The following is a 24,752-nucleotide window of genomic DNA, read 5'->3' as shown; positions in this document are numbered from 1 at the left end:
TTCTCAAAGTTTAAATTAGAAGAAACAGGCGATCATACCGTCAGGAAGAGAAGGGGAGGGATGAAGCCCGTGAATAACTCACTACTTAGCCACCTAAGCTTGGTTTCCTCTGTTCCTTTCTCACAGTAGATTTAACCTATTTTTGGGAGTGATTGTAAGCTTAATGCAAAGAGAAGGGTGCTGACCCTTTTCGAAAAGCACTGACTTTGCAAATTGTGATCATAATGTAATGCAGTTTTCCAGGAACCGTGGTAATTTCAAGGCCTTCTACACAGAGAAGTTTTTGAAGCTTCACATACCCCCTACATCGATGGAGTAGGACAAGTTCAAAAGGTACCTTTTTGTCAACTTAAAATGCCCTTTGCTTTACCACAGGGTACAGTAGCACACGAGATACAAAACATCCTTCCGTTTCTACCAAAGATGAGGAAAACTTGGTGAGCTAAAAATCTCAACTAATGGAAATACATTAATTAATGCAGCAAGTAGCTCTATTTTTGTCTTGTTCATTTGGTTAAAATGCTTAATAATAAAATCACTTAAAATATTTTACTATTTGATGGTTAATGCTAATTAAAAATATTATCATCATTATTATTAGTGTGTGTATGTGTGTGTGGTGTTAATGTGTGGCTGTGTGTGCCAAGGCATGTGTGAAGGCCAGAGAATAGTCTGTGAAATCTGTTCTCTCTTTAAATCAGTGGTTCTCAACCTTCCTAATGCTGCGATCCTTTAATATAACTCCTCATATCGTGGTAACCCCTAACCATGAAATTATTTTTATTGCGACTTCATAACTAGTTTTGTTACTGTATGGATCTTAATGCAAATATCTGTGTTTTCTGATGATCTTTCTTAGGTAACCCCTGCGAAAGAGGTCACTTGACTTCTCAAAGGTGTTACAACTCCCTAGTTGAGAACTACTGCTTTAAACATTTATGGGGGTTCTAGAGGTCAAACTAAGGTCACTAGGCCTGCGTAATCTGCACTTTTACCTGCTGAGCCATTCTGTCGGCCCTTTCAACACTTTTGATGACAGCTTCTATAAGGTGTGGTAGGTGACAGATCACAATGAAATAGGAGTGACCCTACATGTTATATTGATAAACACTTCCTACAGCACTTCCTACATGTTATATTGATAAACACTCTCACAGTTCATATTATTTGACTAATATCCACTGCTAGGCAGCAAAATTACATTTATTAATAGAAATTCTATTTCGTTAACTATTGTTCACTGTACTTCAATTAAAAAGATAATCTAAAACTCTTAGTTAAGACAGTACCTCTTAACTGCTTAGAATCTTAAAACATTTGGGACTGTCTCATAAGACTATTCCATGGGCTCTAACAAATGGAATGTTGTCAATACCATTTCTCTGGGCTTGCTTCTCAGTCCTTTTAGACAAGTTTTAATGAATATTTCAGTGAGTTCTACCCAAAATATTTCCTTACAATTATTATCATAACTTAGATATCACAACACAATGTGTTGCCCACCAACAAATCCTATTAAATATTCACTCATTTCATGACAAATTTATGTTGAGGTATCAGTCAGGACTATGGAGGACATGAAGATGCAGAAGACACAGGAGTGTGAGAATTAAGGGTGAGTTTATAGCCTGTTCATTCAAAGGAAGAATTAAGACAGGTAGGTTGGGTTGATGCAAGCTGTGCTGAAAGGTCTGCAAGTGGTAACAGATTTGAGGTTGGGAACCTGCCACTAAGCTAAGTGCCTGGGAAGGATGGAAGAAGGGAACACTTGGGTCATCAATTCTGTGTTGGGAATGTTGTAAAATACACTGTCCTGTTGACAAAAGTCACTACAGGACTGCAGAGTATACCTTCCCTTGGTGCTGCCACATATTAAGAATAGCACCCACATCTGTTTCTGCTGAAGGTAGATACCAACTCGACAGAGAGTATCTGAAGGCTAAATGCATCTAGTGTGTCACTCCCCCAACCATCTTGTCTTACTGGATTTCTGAACTCCTACTTTGATTCCAAGTCAAACTCTTAATGGCCAACCAAGTCAAAGAGCTGGCCAGAGTCTTCCTCAAAGGACCAGATGATAAGTATGCCGTGCTGTGCTGTGCTGGTGATCACTCCTAACTACTCAATAGTGACCCAGCCACAGCAAGCAGTCACAGACAACACGAGACAGATGGGCAAGGCTATGTGCCAACAAAACTTTATTTATAAAAATGGGCTGTCTGCCGACTTGTCCTACAAGCTGAGGTTGCAGATTCTTGGGTTTAAGTTGTGGGAGTAAATTGAAATCGCAATGAGACAGGTAGGTTCTCAGTCAACGAGACAAGTCTCTCAGCACAGAGCATTTGTGTCCAACCAACTCCTCTGGAGAAGGCACTCTCAGACATGAATGTTATTAAAAAGCATGCCAAGTTACCTACCTACCAAAGCATTTCTAGGCTTCACCCGTATCTTTCTGATCCATTGAACACAGAACAACACCAATACAAATTTGAGAGCACAGTTATCAAGGGCTTTCAGGAGAGAGAGGATAAGCATTTCCAAATTTGTGAACCGAGACTAATCTGCTTCTTATCAGCTATTCAGAAAAGCATGTAAGCCATGCTCCTTTGGAAGACAGATTTTCAGAAATGACTCAAAGAAAAGTCTTCTATGCCACTCTGCGTTTGGATGAGTTTCAAATCTTATAAAAGAAAATGGCGAGACACCAACAGGAAGCAGCAGCCTTTGAAGGCAAACATTTCTGCGGCACTGATCCTCTGGGTGCACGATGATGTGCATTTTCCTAGAACTGAGGGTTTGCTATCTGGGATGTACAGAGGGATAGACACCTCATCCAGGCCAGGCAGAGGTCCTGGCAGCACTGCAGGCCCATCCTTGGCTGAATAATGAACACAAATCTGAGAGTGAATGAGGAAAGAAGCCGCCTACCACACACCTGCTGACTTTGTGAGAGTCTGCGCACAGCAATAGTGATTTCTGGTGTCATCTTGAGTTAGGTCACTTGGGATCTGGGTTCAGTACTCTGCACTTACTGAGTTCCGAGAGAAGATGTGATTGAAACAAGACAGTGTGGCTATTAGGACTTGAGAAAGTGTTTCAGGCGTTTATTTCAAAGGCGCTTGTGGTTCATTAGATATAGAGGAAATCAAGTACTACAAACATACCAAGTTGGCATATTATTGCTTGGCAATAATGGGACTTTCCATCTTAATAGCAACAACATTGAAAATGCTTCCTATTTAGATGATATCTTTATGAAGCACCACCAGAAACAACATTTCAGTCACTCTTTAGTTTTTCTGATGAAACAGGCACTCACTAACTACTGAAGCGAAAGACACACAGAATCCTTATACCTTCTGACACACAAGTGGGAGGAATACAACTCAAGGTTTTTAGCTGCACCACATCACTGTCCTTTCAGAGTCCTTCTGGATCTCCCTTTTGTGCTACTTGATTCTAATTCATGGGTAGATGGTGATACTGTTTTGTAATATGACTTGATGGCTGAGGCAGAATGACAGGAAACTACCTTTAAATGACATTTTATTTGTCAAGTACTCAAAAGGTATGTCTTCCTCAGTGGCCTTAAAGAAGACAGTATTCTATTGCAGAAAGAAAAATAAAAAGCAAATTAGTAAGGTTGGCTGAACTGGTATTAGGAGATCAGAGCCAGGGAGCTTAGGTGAATCACTGGTGAAATAATTCAAGTTTCTCTGTATGCATGAATGCCACAAAGATCAGGGAGATCAACTAAGCAGAGAGTTGTGAAATCATTTAGAATTAAAATGTCCTTCTGAGCAAGACATTATAACAGGTGCTGTCATGAGACTGAGCACAGCCTATGCCATGTCAAATGAGATTACAGCTTAGTAAAACCTGGGAAGTGGTAGTTACTTGATGGGTTACCCACAAAGAGAGTGCAGGAAAAAGGGGGATCAACAGAAAGGGTTATAGCTTCTAATGATGGGTGGGCTTAGCCTAAAAGGCATCAAATTAGTGAGTGTCCAACTACAATACTAGAATACACATATTTTTGAGACAAAGGAACACAAGCAGACATAATTTACTAAACTTTATCAAAGAGGCACTATTAAACTAATAGCTATTTTTGAATGATGATTCTATCATAATGAAAATGTTTTTTAATTTTTTATATTTTTTTATTTTATTAGATATTTTCTTTATTTACATATCATACGATATCTCCTTTCCCAGTTTTCCCTCCAAAAAACCCCAAAACCAAAAACTAACAAGAACAACCCCCTGTTCCCTCCCCCCACCCCTGCTTGCCACCCCACCCTCTCCTGCTTACTGGCCCTGGCATTCCCCTACACTGGGGCATAGAACCTTCACAGGGCCAAGGGCCTCTCCTCCCACTGATGACCGACTTGGCCATCCTCTACTATACATATGCTGCTGGAGCAATTAGTCCCACCATGTGAACACTTTGGTTGGTGGTTTAGTCCCTGGGAGCTCTGAGGGTACTAGTTAGTTCATATTGTTATTCGGATAATGAACATTTGTTATCTGGACCATTGGTGATTATTAGTTTGATGCTAGTAGTACAGCAAGTATTTGGTATTTACTTTGGGGTGTTGGAATACTTATTGCAATGTGGAATCTTTCACAGTACATAATTATTGGACTTGTTTAGATTTGGTCCTGATTATATATAATGTCATAAGCATGTACTTGGAAGAGATAAAAATAGTCTTTCTAACTGTAATAATCTTGGAGGTTCCTAAGTTGTAGATGCCATTTAATAAAGGGGGAATCAAACAATTCATGAATGTATTAGAAAGTAAAACCTACATGATCAATCCTGAACCATTCCATAAATGGTTTGATAAAATCAGTGAAGTACAAAGCACTTGTATAGTTCTTCCATCTTTATGCTTAGTCACAACCACGAGAAGCATTACAGAGCCAATTTGTTACTGAGAATGGAAAATGAAGGCCAATTATTCTGGCCTCCTGGATGCTCATATTATGATCTTACAACTCCAGGGTTTTATGTCCACAAAATTGTAAGCTAGAATATTATTAGCAGAGTCCATGAGCTGTCTAACTGAAGAAATTCATGACAACTGATCAAGATCATTTCAGTGTCATCCTGTGCTATCTCCCCAAGACTATTACTTTGAAATAATGATGTCTCACTAATTTAAATACTATGGAAACTTACACTCTGAAAAGCTGACATACCTTTCATAGAGCTGACACAATACAATTCAGAACCAGAGAAGAAAAGCTTGAAAGCTATGGAAGAAGGGACTAAAAGAATTCATAATGTTCATCTTGATGACTCTAGGAAGGAGGGGTGTAGGGTTTTTTCCTGTTGTTGGTTGTTGTGAACTAGACACTGGTCTGTGGTGTAGAACAGGAATCAGGGCTAGAAGCACAGAAAGCTCGGGAGTAAACACTGCAGGGGAGACATGAAGGGCACTGCTTTTACAGGTTCTCCCTATTAATTATCCATGCAGTGGCTAAATTATCTGACAGTTACAGTCGCTTGTTAAATTAGATTGTTCTCATCTCTCCATCTTGCAGATTGGAAAAAATAAAAGTCCCTCTATGGGCTGCTCGAGTGGGACTGTGTGCTCTATGGAGACAGTGAGGAGGAACGGTGTCACTTTAATACTGAACCCCTCACCCCTCTCCCCCACCCCCCAGTCCAAAGCACACTGGCCGGTGGGCAGGGCCAAAGGTTGTACACAGTGGATATAAAAGTTTCACTTTTGGGAGTGTGTCATGTTCTGGGAACAGCAAGACAAGGGGCCGTCTACAGTGAAACAACAGCAGACAATGATGTCACCAGGAAGGCACCATGTGGACAGAACCCTTCTCCTGCCCTGTGTAGGGTGGGGCTGGAATGTGGCCCAGATATCCCCTGAACAGACATCATCACCAGTTCCTTGGACAGCACCTCAGTTCTGAGAGAGGAGGACAGGGCATAGTAATGCATCCGTCATTCTTCATTCATTAGGTTATACAGTTCTCTGATAGGACAGATGAGTCATTTTGGATAAAATAGAATAAAGACTCCAAAAGGGAGGAATGAAGTCAAGTCAGTTAAGTATAGGGCAGGAAATGAGGACAGTGACAAAAAATATTTGGTTCCACTGACATGACAATGACATCATAGTAGAAGCAAGAGCCCATTAAGGAATGGTGTGGCTAGTGTAACATAACCACTTCCACCATGACAGAAAGACAACCCAGCTAAAAGTGAATAAAAGATGTGGAAGGGCCGGGCAGTGGTGGCACACACCTTTAATCCCAGCACTTGGGAGGCACCGGATTTCTGAGTTTGAGGCCAGCCTGGTCTACACAGTGAGTTCCAGGACAGCCAGAGCTATACAGAGAAATCCTGTCTCGAAAAACCAAAAAAAAAAAAAAAAAAAAAAAAAAAAAATGTGGAAGGAAATCAAAGTCGTACCAGGATGCCACTTCATCCCCTTCAGAATGACTATAATAAGAATGCTAGACAGCAAATCTTGGTAAAGGTTGTAGAGAAGGGAGAACCTTCTTGTATTGCTGGAAAGAAATGTGAAATGGTGCTGCACAGGCAATAAGGAGACATGAAAGGAACACTGGAAGCAAAAGTAAAGAGCAAACAAGCCCAGCCAAGAGACTCCAGAAAGAACCAAATGAAGCTATAGTTAAATGAAAAAGCAAACAAACAAACAAAAACCAACCAACCAAACAAACAAACAAAAACCAACCAATCAAACAAACAAAAAACCCAAAACAATCAAAGAAAACCCCAACACACAACTAAAAAAACAAACCAGTTTAAAAAACATTAAAATGACTGTAATCTATACATACCTTTCAATAATAACTCTAAATACTAATGGCCTCAACTCTAACGGATAAAGAAAATCTTACCTGTGGTCTACAGGAAGGTCATCTTATACTGGTACAATAGCGGCACAAATGGAATGACAGTAACCAGTCACAGTTTAAAAACTGCATTTAAAGTCCACATTCCATGAGATGGAACCTGTTTCTGACATTGCTAAAGTAGCTAAGAACCCGGGACTAGGTAAGTTGTGTGCCCTAGGAAAACCTACTACTGTTATTCTGTGAAAGAAACATAGCAATAAAATACCAAAAGGTCAGTGCATTGTTCAACTCTCGTCTGAGAAGCTGCTTCTTGCAACAGAGACCCAGCCCAGAAGTGGACAATGCACATAGTTTTGGGAGAGACTTTGGAGCACTCACCCTAAATGAGATGTCTTTATCAACCCTTCACTTTAAGTCTTAGTGATCTACGTGCAAGAGGAAGTGGAAATATTTGAAGAGCCACAGGTGGTGGACGACTCCAAGGAAACAGCATCCTCCAGACCCCAACAGCACCGATGCACACATGAACTCACAAAGACTGTGACAGCACACACAGGACCTACCTTCATAGGCTCAAATCAGACAAAACACCAGCGCTGAGACAGGGAAATGAGCACAAAGTCCCATCCCTACACAAAACACTATTTGCAATTGATACTTAGCGAGAAAGAAAAAAACGTGTTTTCTTCCAATGGAGTGTTGCTGGATATATCAACCATACAGCTGGGTAGAGTAACACAAAAATAACCCAATGGGTATTTCTGTACACATTTTGTGTTGTTTTCTTTTGGTGTTTTGTCTAACTCTTTTGTGTTTTGATTTTCATTTTTCAGACAGACAGATACACACACACACACACACACACACACACACACATGGGGTGGGGAACACATGCATGAGAGCAAGCAAGCACACACAAGAGAGAACATGTTAAGATGGGTGGGGAAGGAGGTAGGGAGGATTTGGGGAAGGAGAAAGAATATGATCAAAATAAATTATATGAGGGGCTGGAAAGATGGCTCAGCAGTTAAGAGCAATGATTGCTCTTTGAGTCCAGTTCCCAGCAATCATATGATGGCTCACAACCATCTGTAATGGATCTGATGCCCTCTTCTGATGTGTCTGAAGAGAGCGACTATATACTCACATACATAAAATAAGTATGTTTAAAAAATTTTGTATGAAACATATATGCATCATACAGTGCCACACAAAATTTCATAAATAGCATACAAATGGTATTAAGACAGAGATTAACAAAAACCAACTAGTAGAAGATAATTTCAGTACCCCACTTTCTCCAATAAATAGGCCATCTGTGCAAAACATAAGCAGAGAAACCTGAGACTTACTGACATTTTACATCCAATAGATCTAATAGCTTTTTCAGAATGCTCCATCCAAGCACCAGTGACTACAGTCTATGCAGTGGATCACAGAAGCATCTCTACAATAGACCACATGCAGGGACACAAAACTAACCTTATGAAAACATAAGAATTGTAATAACCTCATGTATTCCATCTGACCATCGTGTAATAAAACAAAGCTGACAGCAAACTAATCTCTACTAAGTATATAAACTCACAGAGATTAAAGAATTCACTACTGAATGGCAAACAGGTCAAAGAAGAGAGCAACACACTCCTAGAACAAAATGTAAAATGAGAACATGTCAGAATGAAGCCTCTGAGACACACTAAAAGCCACACTAAGAGGGGGACTGTATAGCCCTAAGTGACTGCAATAAAGCCTCAGAAGGAGCACTAGATAAATTAACCCATCCACGCGATAAGACAGGGGTCTTCATTCATCTTGTTTAAGATGTGAACGCTCAGCAATGATGGAAATTCAGCCACATGGGGTGGGGACTGGAGCCCACACTCTGGTTTAAATGTCCTTACTAACTACTTTATTATGTGAATCATGTGAGTAGTTGCAACCAGTAGAGTTACTATTAACAATGATACCAGACATCAGGAAACATGTAGAATATACTATCAAAGGCTATGGTAGAAGCCTTTTCAAGCACCGTCCTATCCAGTATGCTAGCTGCACACAGTGGATGAGCACTCGGTATGCAGCTAGACTGAAGTGAACAGCAATGTGAAGTATTAGCTTTCAAACGTGTAGTGTAAAAGAATGCAAATATCTCATTTTATTTGTAAGGTTGACTAATTTAACATATTGATGTATGAAATGGTATTATTTTGAACAAGCTGAGTTAAATAAATGAGCCATTTTAATGGATTTCACTTTTAAATATAGCAACTAGAAATTATAAAATTCCTATGAAGACCATATCATGGTGCTCTAGAGATGTATGACAGATGAGTGAAGAGCGGAAAAATACTAACAGTCTGGCATACCTTAACATACCATTTTATTTAGCTAGCACAGTCCTTCAGTATATGCAACTCTTTAAATACCGAGTGGCAAACAAAAAGCCATGGTTGTTACCAGCTAGCCATCTGATGCCTGTAACAGACACACATGCTGTAATTTGCTTCCACATAGTTCCACTACTGTATTTTCCAAGAGTCTCAATTTATAATTTTCTCTGTTCTGCTATGGTTAAAAACTTCATGAAATGGTTACCATGTTACAACATAGATTAGGGGGATAATCGGAGTCTGGTCCTGGGCCACAGCAACTCACATTCAGCTTCAGAATAAACTGTCTCTTATTTTCTATAAAAAAAATCATATAGCATTTTTTTCAGATATATGCTGCCTGATACATTATTTAGCCAACAGAGCCTACAGTAAGATGATTTAAATATGAAACATTTATATTACCGATATTCCCCAAATGCTTAGAAAAGTAACTCATAACCTGTAGTTTCCTCTTTCAAACTATAAAACAGAATACTGACAGGACCTGTTGGAATTTAAAACTGCAAGTGCCTGAGGAAAACCCCCTATCTAATTCAAGGTTCAGTATGTAGCTCATCCTGGTTGTCTAGTAAATCCTCACCAAATGCATAAACTTGGCAAGACTTTTGAGTTAAAAGTTTGTACTTCTATAAAAAGATGAGAGAGAACAACAGACATATGAGATTGGCATGGTCTCCTAAAATCTAGCTTTGGGGTTAGTTTCCTTTTATCCTCTTTTTGTCTTTTCTTTTCCTGTAAGTAGTGGGTTTGAACTTTGGGCCTCATGTCTGCTCTGCTAACACTCTACCACTAAGCCATGTGCCCACCCAGCTTATTTCTCTTTCCTCCTTCATGTCTCTCCTCTTTTCTTTTGAGACCAAGTTTCTGTTGCTCCAAACCAAGCAGGCTGGCTCTGAACTTGAGTCCTCCCGTGTATCTCTCAGAGGGTTGGGATTACATCACCATCCCTACCTTCGCGTTCTCTGTAGTCTTGTTTCCATATGTACAACAACAGAGCCATCCTGACCTACACAGGACTTTGAATACAGACTCATGAAGAAGCAAGAGGCCGAAATAATGGGTCTTAGAGGTCTACACAGTGTGGTGAAAATCACATACACTCAGTTGTTGGGCACTGAGTTAACTAAAGAAATCCTTCTGTAGTCAATATTTGTCTTCAGTGAGTAGGAAGAAATAACACAAATCTGAAAGGGTCAGCATAGGGTTTAATTCATAGGACATGTTTGGGATAGTATGTTATCAGAAAACAGCAGGGTGAACTCTGAGAGGGACAGATGGAGGCTATGTAATTGAGTATGCGATTTTGCCATACTGGAAAGTAAAATGTACAGTATGATTTGGCCTTAGGAGAGGGAGGGAGGGAGGTTCAGTTGGACAACAGCCCCCACAGGGAAGCCATCTTAAAGTTCATGCTATGGTGTGAGGTGGGTGTGCCAAATGGTATGTGGTGCTATCTCTCAGGCTGAGGTTGGAAGATCATGGCAGGAGAAATTCTGGGAAACAAATGAAGGAAAACGACATATAGGAGTAGCTGAACGAATTACAGATGCCTTCTGCAGAAGACATACTAGGAACCTGCACGCCCTGGAGCGAATCTTCTTGAAGTGGTATGTACACTTATTCTCCTTTCCATAGGCACTTGTCTGAGCAAAGAAAAGAGTCGGAGATACCAGAAAATGATGAAATTACTGTGCCTCCATCCAGGAAGCATGTGTATGCAATGCTCCCACACAATACATATCACAGAGAGTTTAGGAATCCTTGGCTTAGAAGTTATAAAATAGGCCCAGATGTCATCTTATAAAAGAAAGCACTTTCCCCTTCCCACCCTCCCCGTGGATGTCAAAAACAATACTCCTGACTTGGAAAGCTGAATTTATCATAAGCAGAGGGAGGTGGGAGGAGTCTGTAGGTGATAGCCTGAGAGGTCTTGCTTCAAACAGTGCTTTCCTAATTCCAAAGGAGTTTTAAAATAATTTCCTAATGTCAAGTATTTATATCAAGTATTTTACATAAATCTTGAAATTGGTCTTTCTATGAAAGGGTTAAATAACAACAATGTCCATAACACTGTAGCAATCGATGCTGGATCAAACACATGATCAAGGCACACACCTGATTTCTTAAATCTATTTGAAAAAATTTCTCTTTACTAACTGTAAACTGTAATGGTAGTGAGCATACAATTATTATATTACAAGAAATAGAAGTGTTTTCCATAAGTCACTTTTCAAACGCAACTCAGCTACAGTATAGGGCACAGGTGCAGCAGCCAGCATAGGGCACAGGTGCAGGAGCCCCTAGGTCTTTGCAAAGCATTCATGCTCAGCCACAGGAACTCTCTAAATAGCTAACATGCCATCCTAGCATAGGTGCACCTACGAGTGTTCTCATTGACAGTGGGACAGGATTTCTTTGTTCTGTGGACCTGTGTTCTTGGAAATTCACCAATGCCTAAATCTTAAAAGCATTTATATGTTAACTGGTGAGAAGAAAGACAGATATATGTCCATCTTAACTCTCTCTAAAAGGAAAGCAGTAAATCAAAGTTGAGTGATGCCTGTTTCTTTAAGAGTCAGATTCTTAGTAATCTGAAAATGCCTTCTATCATTCTGAGAAATCATCCTTACATTTTGTTTGAATTTCTTCTTTAAATTCTTATGGACTAGTTATGGTAATAATTTTGAAAGACCCTCAACACTGAAATAATTAGATTCATCATATTTAAAATTATTTCAGTGTTTTTTCCACCTACATTCATAGTCAATTATAGTAAGGTTTTAGCAAATGTCTGTTGCCAGCACAAGACATTGCTGCTTGAAAATGACTAACCTAAGTGTCCCAAGGGCTGTGAACCTCAAGGAGAAGGCACATGTGTCTGCCTTGTGGCTGAAAAGTTGTGTGTGGGTGTGTCAGTAATTCATTACTACTAATAATATATCTGCTTCCTAGAGGCCCCAACTTTCTAGCTGCTAGTCTTCTGTGGGGTACCATTGCATCTTCAAGTAGTACTATGTCTTCATGTTCCTACTTTAGCTACTTCCTATGGCTCAAACTTTCCATTCAAGCTGTTCTTTCAAAATGGAAGGAAAAAAAATCTAATATCAATGGTAGATTTAAAGCAACATGGAGGCTTCATTCTCCCCAAATCAGGTAATGGGAAAGCAGCAATAGATCTATAGAAACGTCTGTCAGACGCCAACATTTTGCTATGCCTTTCTCTTAGTTCTTAACAAGGTACAAGCTATGTAGATACTAAAGAGCTACAGGGGATTTCAGGGTTATTTTAAAGGTATACTCTCCATTCTCCTTTAGCTATAAATACAAGCTGATGAAGAGACTTATTTAGGACAGAGTTTTTCACACTTTTATGTTACACATAACCACCATGAAGATTTAAGACGACATGGATAGTCCGGCCTTATCTGTATACTTACTGATTTACTAGGTTGACGCAGGGCCCAGGAATCTGTGTATCTCTTGAGTTCCCAGGCAATGCTGCTTCTGGCCTATGGCTACAGAACCACGCTTCCTTTCTTAACCCAGACCTCCATGGCAGAGGTTCTTAAGTCATGTCTTAGACTAGTGTCTAAAGGAGAACCGAGCTATGCTGTACAAGGTATTAGTAAAGATGTCCACAGTCATACCACCCTTAAGCCCACCTGATCTCATCAAAATAGTAGTATAGTATTTAACTCTCCTGAAGGAAGAGATCGTGTGCTGTATGTGTGGTGTGTTCATGTGTGTGGTGGCACCCATATATGCATATGTCTGAGTGAAGAGTGCCATTTTTAAAAATGCCAACTATATCCTTTGAGACAAGATGTCTGACTGGTTTGGAACTCATCAATTAGCCTAGGGAGCCCCCAGGAACCCTTCTGCTTCCATCTCCTGATGGAATTACAAGAATGTGCTACTATGGGTGATGGGGACTAAGCTCAGGTCCTCACACTTACAAATACTATGCCATCAAAAGTATTTTCCCAGCCCCATCAAGCTGCTCCATCGGTTGCTCCTCTGGGCTTTAACCTTCTCAGGAAGAATTTAGAATATAATTCAGGATGAGAGTGTCTGCAATTTCCTTGGAGGTGTTGCCTTTATCAAAAAGAGGATCAACATACTCACCAGAGAGGAAATATGCCCAGCCGTGTGGTGATAAAAACCACGGCAAACAGGACAAACAGGAGATCGCACATTTTCTGAAATTTGGCGTAATTTGCCATTTTGGCAGCCTATAAGAGGAAGGAATGCAACTCGTTCAGTTAAACTGATAAGAAAAGTTTCCTTCGGTATGCATGAGCCCCCAGTGAAGTATAGCTTACCACATGAATAAGAATGCCAGCTACTGAAAAATGGCATGTGCCACACACTGGCATTTATAAATTACTCAAAAGTTTAGTGAGATGCAGCATCAACCATATGTACACTACAACTGTCAAAGAGTTAATAAAAATATTTACTAACCTGAAAAACTCAATTATATGGCTGATTTTAGGAGAAGAGAGGACAAACAAGAAACTTTCTTGCATTATATTTTGATGTTAGTGAGCCAGAGATATCAGGACAGGAAATCACATAACAGGGCAATATAAAAAGTCTGCATTGTACCCTGAATGCCGAGGCCACAGGCTACAGCTTTTCCACGCTGGTCTTCCCTTCTACTTAGAGGTTTGTACTTCCATCTTTTTTCCTTCCTTCCTTCCTTTCTTCCTTCCTTCCTTCCTTCCTTCCTTCCCTCCTCCTTTCCTCCCTCCTTCCTTCCTTCCTTTTTTGGGGGGTGGTATGCTTTTTGAGACAGGATTTTTCTGTGTAGTCCTGGCTGTCCTGGAACTTGCTCTGTAGACCATGCTGGCCTCAGACTCAGAGATTCACCTGCCTCAGCCTCCCAAGCGCTGGGATTTAAAGGTGTGTGCCACCATACCTAGCTGGGTCTGTGCTTTCTTTAACAATCACAGAGGTTCACTGGGAAGATAAATTCCCAGCTTGTTCTTAAAAAACTCTGAGATGAAGACAGTGCCATGACTATGTTGTATCAGTGACTCCATTCCCATAGCATTTCTAGCCCTATTGCAGGCTGCAGGCCTATTTCCTAGATGAATTTACTCATCATCTGATGTCTGCAGGAAATACTTCCATAGCTGATGACAGCAGTTTCGGTGGGAGGCAACCACACTGCTTTCTCCACTGTCGCTTCTTAAGGCGACTCTAGGGATGAGCAGGTGAGCCCGGTAGTGAACTTTTTCTTCCCCATTTCCTGAAGTTATGCAGAGTCCACAGGACTTACACACTGTTGGAAACTGTAGCTCTCTTCTGCAACACAAGATTACTTTCTATGTGTCGGAAAATTAATTACTGGAAAAGATGTTGATAGCATCCTTAGAGGTATTCACATTCATTTAGCAGTGCTCAGCAGTGCACAAAGCTATGGGAGCAACGTGTCTTAAGAGGAAATATCCATCACCTGAGTGAAGTCAAGATTATGAGCTTTTAATTTCATGAATATTCGAAGTGTAACACCATGAATTACATCAAAAGAAAATTACTTTTGGCCCCTTTCTGGCTAGGTATCACCAGTGCACCCCTTTTCTTTGATGCTCATCCATCAGAAGCAATAGATAAGCAGTGGCAGCAAGTTCGCTAGAGATGTGTATGCTGTAAACACTATTTTGTGATTTCATTAACTGGATATTTCCAAGCATTATCTTCCATGTCAAAAAGAGTCCTGGTTATGGAAACCTTTTGCTTTTAAGCCACAAACTTTTATTCTTGGGTTAGCTATCTTTCCTGGATGAAAGCAAGTGGATGATGATCTAACAAGTTATCTCCTCTATCACAACTCTAGCCAAACTGCACGCCAGAGACTTCCACAGGAATTAACCCTGGCTCAAGGTCTAGGATTGGCTTCTATACATAGGCTGGAGCATAAATGTCCACTTCTAAGCATACACTGGATACAATCAAATTATAATAGAATTTCAGAGGACTTCCTGCCTATTACATAATCTCTCCCTTTAAAAACATGCTGAATTAAGTTCAGTTTGAATCTCATAATAGTCATGACCACAAACTACCTTCTGACTTACAGCCACTTTAGTTTCACAACCTTCAGGGGTTATGAAACTTTTGATGAGGTTTTACATTCAGTTCAAACTTCAACTTATCGCCCCTATGAAAGATTAACTTTGTGCATCTGTGCCTCTGACTGCAATAACAGATTATGACTGAGGATTCTTCTTAGCAATGGAAACAAGACACAGCAGGGGGAAGAAAAGGGTGACTCCAAGAGCTAATTCTATGTAGACTCTGTACTTGTTTGGGTTAATTCTGACCAGCTATAAAATTTCTTGGAATAAAGTAAAAAGATTTATTTATGCATATAACATTGAGTTCAACTCTGAAAGTAGTAAATTCTTTACATACCTTTGGTATAAAGTTTACAATTTATATTCTTCCTTCACTCTTGTTTTGTTTTGTTTTTTTGAGACAGGGTTTCTCTGTAGCCCTGGCTGTCCTGGAACTCACTCTGTAGACCAGGCTGGCCTCGAACTCAGAAATCTGCCTGCCTCTGCCTCCCAAGTGCTGGGATTAAAGGCGTGCGCCACCACCGTCCAGCTCTTCCTTCACTCTTAAAAACCACTAGGATAATATGTATACTAGTAACAAAAGTCAAACTGCTTAATTGTATTGTGAGACTAAACTGGGTTATAAGAAGTTTTCAGATAAATCAGTGTGACTCTTAGAAAATCTATTAAAACAACTGATTTTTCTGTTAAACAATCAACCATTCAAATGTGGACTGGTTAAAACTTCCAGTTCCCTATTAGCCAATGATGCTAGCAAAGCTCACTTTGGTTCACGGTAATCTAAAGTCTCAGTTTGGCCAATTTAACCCACTAAGCAACAGCTGGTAGCTTCAAAGCACCACAAACTACACCACTGGACAGCTGGTCTGGGACTCTGGGAGTTCTGGATTTTGCCTTCCTCAAGATGATAAGAAAAGGTTTACCTCTAGCAGAGCATCAGCTGAGTCGTGAAGACAGAGGACCAGGGTCCCTACGCGGGCCATGTTGTTGACATATGAAAAGGTGATTAAGAAAATTGTTGCAAGGTGGTGCAGGAACATAATGCCGAAGTCCTCGAGGAAGGGAAAACAAGATACCATAAGTACTCAGCAACATTGTGGTATTCCACCCCATCCATTTACTCTCTAAGTCAGAACATGGGGAGGGTTTCCACAACCACAGCACTGGTGTTCTTCGGGGGTTAAGATGCAACTCCTGCCCGATTGGGATTTCCCATTTATAGGGAGAGATATACAAGTGATCAGTCTACTACTCAACACTGTATTGAGTCAGATCACAAGGAATCACCATACAACTTCAAACAAAGAAAAGCACTGCTTTGTCATGTTTAAGTGTCCCACAGAGGCCCATGCTCAAAGGCTTAGACCCAGTCATGGTGTTACCAGAACCTACTGGAATACAGTTAGGCTATTGAAAGAATGCTCTGGAAGACATTGGAAAGTGGACCCTTTCCTGTTCCTCATTTTCTGCCGTATCATGAGTAGCTTATACCACTATATTCTCCTTTCTCAATATACTACATTGCCACAGACCCAGAAACAACATGTCAATCATCCACTGACTAGAACCTCTGAAAACACGAGCATAGATCAACCCTTTTTTCTTATAAATTGATTTGGCTCAGACATTTTGTTACAGTAACAACAACAAAAACAAACCTAACAAACTTAAAGCTCCTTTGGGACAACAGTACATACTTATTTCTCTGACACTTAGTGCTTGCAATTTCTGAAAACACCCCCCCCCACACACACAAACACACACACAGGTACACCCCCCCTCTGGAACTGAACCCAGAGCTTTGTGTGTGTTAGGGAAACACTCTTGCATTCTATATTCCCATCTCTCCTTCTACTTCTTACTTTAAGATAGTTCTTTACTTAAGTTTTCTAGGTTGGCTTTGAACTAGTGATCTTCTTGCCTTAGCAACTTAAGCACTTGGGATTACATGCCTGTGCTATCAGGCTCAGATATAAGCAATATTATTATTATTTTAAGCATGTGGAAGATATATGTGAAGAGATATCCAATTAAAGTAAGGAGACAGAAAAGACCTGACTCGTAGGATGGCCAGTCTCTGTTGTTTACATAAACCCCAATAAAAAACATATTTAGTTTTATCATAATGTAATGGTTTGAATGCTTTTATCTTTTTTTGCCCTGAAGGTCATGTTAAAATCCTAATGACCAAGAAGGTGTTGGGGGAAGGGAATTCATTAGGTCATCACAAAGATTAGTGTCTCTACATGAGAGGCCCATGAGAGCAACACTGTCCCATCTAACACATGAAGACATAGCTGGAGGGTGTCATCTAGGAACCAGGAAATGAGCCCTCACAGGATGCCAAGCTCATCAGTGATTTGAGCTGAGACTCACAAGCCTCCAGAACTGGAAGGAATAAATTTGCCTTGCTTACCAGCTGCCAATATGGTATTTTGTTTTGGACGTCAATGCAGATTAAGAGGTAGACTCGTTTTGGTTATTGTATGAGTTTCTTGTAAGTGCCCTTGTTAGTGCCCTCTGCCTAGAACATCCTCACTGGGTGCCAAAGGAAGAACCGGACATGCCGGGTTTTCTAGTAGGAAGGGTGAGAACAGAGGCCATGTTGGAAACTACAGATACTATTTTTACTGGTTTCTCTTGGCTACTACCATTATTTTTTAGTTAATTTTGTTTTCATGTGTGTGCTTTATGTCAATGTTTGCCCCACGTGTGCAGTATGCACAGAAGCCAGAAGAGGTCACCATACCCACTTGGATTTGGAGTTAGCAGCAGTTATGAACTATCTGACATGGGTTCTGGGAACCAAAGTCAGGTACCCTGGAAGAGTAAGTAGTAAGGTAGTTCTCTTAACCCCTGGCTCAGCGCTCCAGTTCCAATGACCGCTATTTAAAAAGAAATTATTTGGTGAACAGAAAGTAACTATTCTATGGTTTAATCACTGGTATGTAACTATCGCAGGTAGCCAACATCTGTGCTGATAGGATAATGGCAGGTTAAGAAGTAAATGATAAAATTCGTTCTGTGGCTTCAGAGGTGACCTGCTTATGGCACTAGAGTAGCCACAGAGTACTTGCTGGTACTCCTCAGGGTAAGGTCACGTGGCTGTTTTGCATTTTACCCATGCCCTCACCTTCTTGCACCTTCTATTGAGACTATTCTCTAGTTGTTTCTGAGAATAACTATGGTCTGCAGTGCCTAGGCTGTCATTTGGCCAGGCTACACTGAGTTTTTCTGACTGAAAGGCAAGGACAACTAACTTAGATATAGCCTCAGGTCTTAGACGTAAACTCGTCTTTTGCTCCTGGGGAACATGGCAGCGTTAGGTCTTCTCTAGAGCTGCTTTGTTCTTTTCCCTTTTCTTTGAGACAAGTCTCGCAGCAGCCAGGGCCACTGACATTTGGACTCGTAGTTTCTTACTGGTCCTGGTCTCACAGACACCTTCTCTACAACTCAAGAAAGTATCTATTCCTAAATTCTAGTCTCTAGTTTATCTCAGCTACACAACTGCTTTTTAGACATGCCCCCACTTCCAGTTAAATCAATTTCTATTTTAACATGAAAGTTCAAGAAAGTTATGACCAGGAACTCACAGCATGATGACTCCTCAAGACTTTCTGACTCTTACTTAGTTTAATTATGAAGCCCACACTACAGGAGAGGCAACTTGCAATGTAGGTTCCAGCTCATCAGCCTTGTCATTTCTGCACAGGCATCAACTTCCTTATTTGGCAATGAAGATGCTGGATTAGATCTTTTTTATTTTTAGTTGTTAATTCTTTAACTCTCAGCTTAGTAGTTTCAGTGATTGACCTCTGAAGTCTCTAAGCAACTAATTTCAGACCTGTCTAACTCAGAGATTTAAGAAAGTACACCTATTCAGGCGTATGCGGGCCAAAGCATGCGTCAATCTGTCAAACGCCCCCACCTTGCCTCTAGTTTATAGAACAGAGCTGTTGGTGTCCCTATGCTTCTCATTTTGAAAAGTCCACCTTGACACCTCTACTACTTTTACAAGCTTTGTGTTCACTTTGCTGAAGATGCTCAAGGGTCACTCTGGTTCCCAGGAAGGTGCCTTGTATCGATAACCTCACACAGAGGTCAATTTCCAAGATCTAAACCATATGCCAGTTCCATCAATGATCTTAAGAAATTAATAACTAGAACACAGTGATGTCTTTTCAATTGACTCAGTCTCTAACCTAGTGGTCTGGCACTGACGGTGGCCACCAGTGGCAGGAAAACAGTCCAAATTGCCTGGGCTAATGCTTCAGCCCACAACAGAATGAATTCACACCACCTGCTAACCCAGGTCACCCCCTCTTCCTCAGACACAGCAGTCTTAGCTCATGGACAGACGAGAAATGATGAACACATTGGGTTGTGTGAGGAATTGCACACAGACGCAACATAGCTGTTCTCGAAGCTACTGAAACCCTAACAATTCTTTACACTATGCAGGGCTTTCCTAGGTTATTAAAGGCAGATGATGCCAAAAGGCCTCTGGCAGACAATACACACTGCTCTGCTGCTGTCTTCCAATGAAAGATGAATTCTGTTCCCCATGACCTGGAGAATGGTGTTTTACCACACATAGCACTTCAAAACACCAGCCAAGCTGAAGTAGCCCCAACTCATCAACTGCTATGTCAAACCGATTCTTACACAGGCCTAAATCAAAACGCACAGTTCAGGAGCTCAGTGAGTTTATAGCTGCCTATGTTTAGCAGAGACCTTCTGGCATCTAAGTAGCTGAGAACCTAAAAGCAGTTAGGTTAGGTTAGGTGCTCCCACCCTCCCTACTGTTCAGCCCTCAAGGGCTGCTCTCAGCTTACTGCAAGACAGAGAACAAAAGGTTTTCTCTATTAATTTTTGAAATGAATAAATGTTAATTGTTAAAGCACTTATGGAAGATTAGGACCACTTCCCAATTAAATGTCCTAATTCATATCTGATAGAAATGTCAACAACAATGCCTGTCAGAATAACGAGGAACCTTTAAAAATAAAAGCCTTGTTTTTCAGATAAAATTTGCTTTGTGAAGATGAGCTTTGACTGTCAATCCTTTGTTCTTAAAAAAAAAAAAAAAGTTTGTTTTCTGACTGCTGGAGTTCACAGAGGCAGCCACAGCAGAGGACCGATTTCCATTATAATCATATCTACACAAACAGGAAAGGCTGGGATAATGGTCTTGTTTTACATTTGTGCTTCAGAAGGTCTTAGACACAGTCAAATCCCTCACACCTGTTACTCACATCCTGTCATCCAGCACATATCTTTGAGCAGGCACTGAATTTGATCCAAATAACTGTGTTTTAAAAACTGTCCATTTGGATTGTATCAGCACAGGGAGGAAAGTTTCCATTCTCCCATTTGTTACTGCTGGAAACGACAGTGTGCTTGCAGACACAAGAGTGGCTCACAGAATATGAGGCTTCAGGTTGACGATGTTTTTCCAAAGCATCTTCTGCGGGATAAATCACGTAAGAGCCTGGGCTCAGTTGTTGGTCTTCAGGTTAGCGCTTGATTCCAAGCACCAGAAGTGCCCCTTGCCTCAGCAATGACCCTAGCAACCTGTAATGTCATTTTGTCTCTTGACAGAATCGCTCATCCTCAAGAGTCCCTCTGTGTTCCTTCTGCATTTCCCAGAGTCCCCACCATCTTGTTAGTGGTTCCTTACATGTTATCAGAGAAAAGAAAAAAAGGAACCAGATGTGGTTTTGACCCAAATTCCAGTAGAAAAACTCTGAAATAAAGGAATTCAAGGATAAGCCATCCATTTTGATGGCAAAACTTAGTAAGACTGAGTCCCCAACTGTTAAAAAAAAAATAACAAGTACCTTTACTTCTTTAGGGGAATTTTATATACAACAAAATCACTCACCAAGACATATGTGGCAGATTCTAGAAAACAGCTCCCTCTGTGTTTGTTATGTTAGAGTCTGACATGATATCTTCTACTTTATAAAGGGACCACAAATCCATCTCAATGTACCTGCCTTTATTAAGATAAAATTACACCATAAAAAGCTACACCATACATACTCTCTCTAGGTATAAGAAAGTTTTCCTTAAATTTTCATTTGGAACTAATTGAATGAAAAAAAAATAGTATTGAGCTACCTCATAAAAGGAGTAGGGCTTCTGAGAGTCTAAGTGAGGGCTGGAGCAGATGTTCACAGACAGCTAAGATCGCAAATATCTCTAAAAATCCAGACAGTGGAAAAGCCTTTGCTCAGATGGAAAGAAAATGTCTGCTGTCTTGAATTTAATAAAGTTAACACATATAAATAATAACTTGTGATTTTGCTCAAAGAATAGACATTAGGCACTTATGATGCATTCAACGGATTTTGAAGGCTCCAAGAAACAGGTCAACAGGCAAGTTTACAATTAACATCATCTGTTTCCCTCTCTTCCTCCTCTCTCTCCCCACTTCTCCTCCTCTTCTTCCTTCTCTTCATGACTCATAAGTTATTCTGCATCAAAGCAGAGATAGAGAAACTGCCAGAATTGTGCTTATGAATAAAGTTTTATTGAAACATTCCTGCACCCACTTGTTTCCTTTCTGTCTTAGGTGGCTTTCTTGCTCTAGTAGCACACTTGAAAAACTGCAACAGAAAGTACCTACAACTTTACAACACTGCCAGATCCTTACAGTAAAGTTTGATGACCCTTGTTTTAGAATCATACTAAAGGACATCATGTGAGAAACTCAGTTATGTTATGCAATGTAGTAGGTGTATAGTCTCTGCCTTACTTTCTTCTGTCAAAGAATATGTAAGAGATTAATTTTCATAGTTATTCTGAAGCAATCCAAACCAATTTAATATTGTTCTTGAAATTCATATAAACCATAAGGAGTTCTGAAAGGTACCCTCAACAAAGGGATCATGATCAATTATAACTACAACTTCTAGACAACTGAAAGGCCAGCAATGGCTTCTCCAGCTTCTAAAAGCAGGAGCTGTGTGTCCAGATGGACTGGCATTTCCTCTGCTGCTAGAGGCACCATTATTTTATGGCTTCTGGAAACAGATATAAATGAAGCAGGGAACTGCTGTGTAAGCGCTATTCACCCGATCTTTCTCCTGTAGAACATTTATGGTGCCCTTTCAAGATTGAGAACTCATAATCTTGTCCACTGTGAATTAGTTAATATTTAATCTTTAATTGATTTTCTATTACATTAGAAAGGAGTACAATAAAATGTTATTTGTGCAACAGAAACAGTATGATAGTGCTACCAATAACTTCTGGTGGGGGTAGTCAGAGCACGGTGCTGGATTTGCAGTGCTCTGAGCTAGTCTTCAGTCTCCCACCTCTCTCCATTCAAGCAAGCTCCCAAACCTACTGACTGCAATTGACGTCAGTGTGTTTAATCAAACACACATGTGCCATTTTTCTCACAAGTTGTCAACACGCAACTACCTGATCTTCATGATGGACTTTCTAGGTTCTGTTTAAGTCACCCTTGACCTGGCCATATTAGTTTGCATGAATTTTAATGAGAAAAGGTCACTTCTGAGGTATTAAAAATATAGTTTATGTAAGCCTGAAGAATTCCATTAGTTCAGAGATGAATCTCTCCATTTTCTGCAGAGGTCCCTATAGGAGCTCAATCACTAAAGCCCATCTAACCTGAAAGCATCCAACACCATCAGTAGGGGGCAGACTGTGCCCAACTAAACTCAGAGCTACTTGATGGGACTCCAGCCAGCACCTTCATATGCACTCCCAAAGTCTTGAGGCCCAAATGACAATGAGCAATCAGAGACTCAATTTTGTGTTTCGTGTAAAGGGCAGAGAACACCTCCAGGCTAAACAGTTGGAGATGGTGCTGTAAGCTGTCGGGCAGAGTTCAGGGGAGCTCTTACAGTTAGCAGCCATGTCTTCTTCTAGTTCCTCTACCTTCAGCAGTCCCAGTACCTGCCCCTACACCTTGAATTCTAGCTGAGGCATTTCCTCAAAGCTTCTTTTTCCTCTGGGGTAGAAAGTATGTGTTTCTCTTCTTTCTAAACCCCACTTTTGCAATGACTACCTAGTAAATGCCTAAGCACCTTCTAATTTACCTACTAATTTCCATGTGCAGAGGCTCTGAAGCTGTGATTTCTCCCTGATGCAGCTCCATGAAGCAAGGATATTCAGAGCTCTTTTTTTTTTTGGATGGAAGCTGAGGCACCCAGACACCAAGCTCTCCAAATTCACATTGTGACAATGGGTTAGAGCCAGATCCTAAAGCCAATTCCATGTAGTCTGGAGTTCAGGTTGGTAGATATCCTACCCACAGCTTCTCAGGGACAAATATAAGGGGAAGGTAATTGTGACGAGGCAGAGGGGATGGTTAGGAGAACCCATCAAGTGAGGGATAAACAGAACAAGGACTGCCCTGGGAGATGACAAGGGCATCGTGATAGCCAGGCTGCAAGGAGTGGTCTTGGGCGGGAAGCACAGTGCTTCCAGTGAGGTCAAAGCCTCAAGCATGGTTTGTTGGTATTTATAAGGGTGGGGGCTGAATGGGGTCATGATTCCAGAATGGTTAGAGCTACAATGAGCCAAAGTGGAGATTCTTCTAGGCTCTCTAGAATTACTTGAGAGGAATTCCCCCAGAAGACCAAATAACAACTTCCAATTGAAGAGAATACAATTAGGAACAGAACCACCCCACTACCACCACCAGCTAGGGAGACAGACCTTTAGCTGAGGCCCTAGACTTAGAACATACAGTCCTAGGTGTGGGTCCTTATGTAATACAGTGTTCTTGTTACCCTCCTATACCTATGCAGATGAGTCTTTCCAGTGGCCAGACATCTGAATCAAAGACTAAAAGATACGCTTCATCTTAAAAAAGGCATGCAGAGCTGCTTCCCCCATCTGGGTGAGATCAGGGAGCCCAATACCCTCTCACATCCTATAGCCTATCTGCCTCCCAGGAGGTTTGCAGTAACCAGGGACACAGGAGACCTGCTCTAACCAGAGACACAGGAGGTTGAGCCTAACCAGAGACAGCACTGCCTGCCTATCAGGAGACTGGCTGTAACCCAGGTCACAGAGCTCTACCTGCCTCCAAGGAGGCCAGTCAGAAGATTCTGGACAGATGTCATCAGACCTAAGAGAACACAAATGCCAGTCTAGTATAGTATACCCAGCAAAACTCTCAATCACCATAGATGGGGAAACCAAGATATTCCATGTCAAAACCAAATTTAAACAGTATCTTTCTACTAATCCAGCCCTACAGAGGATATGAGAAGGAAATTTCCAACACAAAGAAGGTAACTACACTCAAGAAAACACAAGAAATTAAACATTTCATAACAAAACCAAAAGAAGGGAATCACACACACTTAATACCACTTCTAACAAAAAAAAAATAACAGGAACAAACAATTGTATGTTTTTTAATATATCTCAGCATCAG

The 24,752-nt window shown here is 40.7% G+C and overlaps 1 protein-coding gene across 2 annotated transcripts in view; it reads right to left on the bottom strand.

Moving 5' to 3' along the window:
• Positions 1 to 24,752, bottom strand: part of Cers6 (ceramide synthase 6) — a 256,454-nt gene that overhangs the window by 29,364 nt on the left and 202,338 nt on the right. For both annotated transcript variants that reach the window (XM_031370514.1, XM_031370515.1), the window contains exons 7-8: positions 16,255 to 16,383; positions 13,374 to 13,480 (exon numbers count right to left, since the gene is read on the bottom strand). In XM_031370514.1, the coding sequence (XP_031226374.1) occupies positions 13,374 to 13,480; positions 16,255 to 16,383 (236 nt within the window). The remainder of the gene's footprint in view (positions 1 to 13,373; positions 13,481 to 16,254; positions 16,384 to 24,752) is intronic.

The sequence above is a fragment of the Mastomys coucha genome, unplaced genomic scaffold, assembly GCF_008632895.1.
Source record: "Mastomys coucha isolate ucsf_1 unplaced genomic scaffold, UCSF_Mcou_1 pScaffold15, whole genome shotgun sequence".
Lineage (NCBI taxonomy): Eukaryota > Metazoa > Chordata > Mammalia > Rodentia > Muridae > Mastomys > Mastomys coucha.
This window is presented reverse-complemented; position numbering and strand designations above follow the sequence as displayed.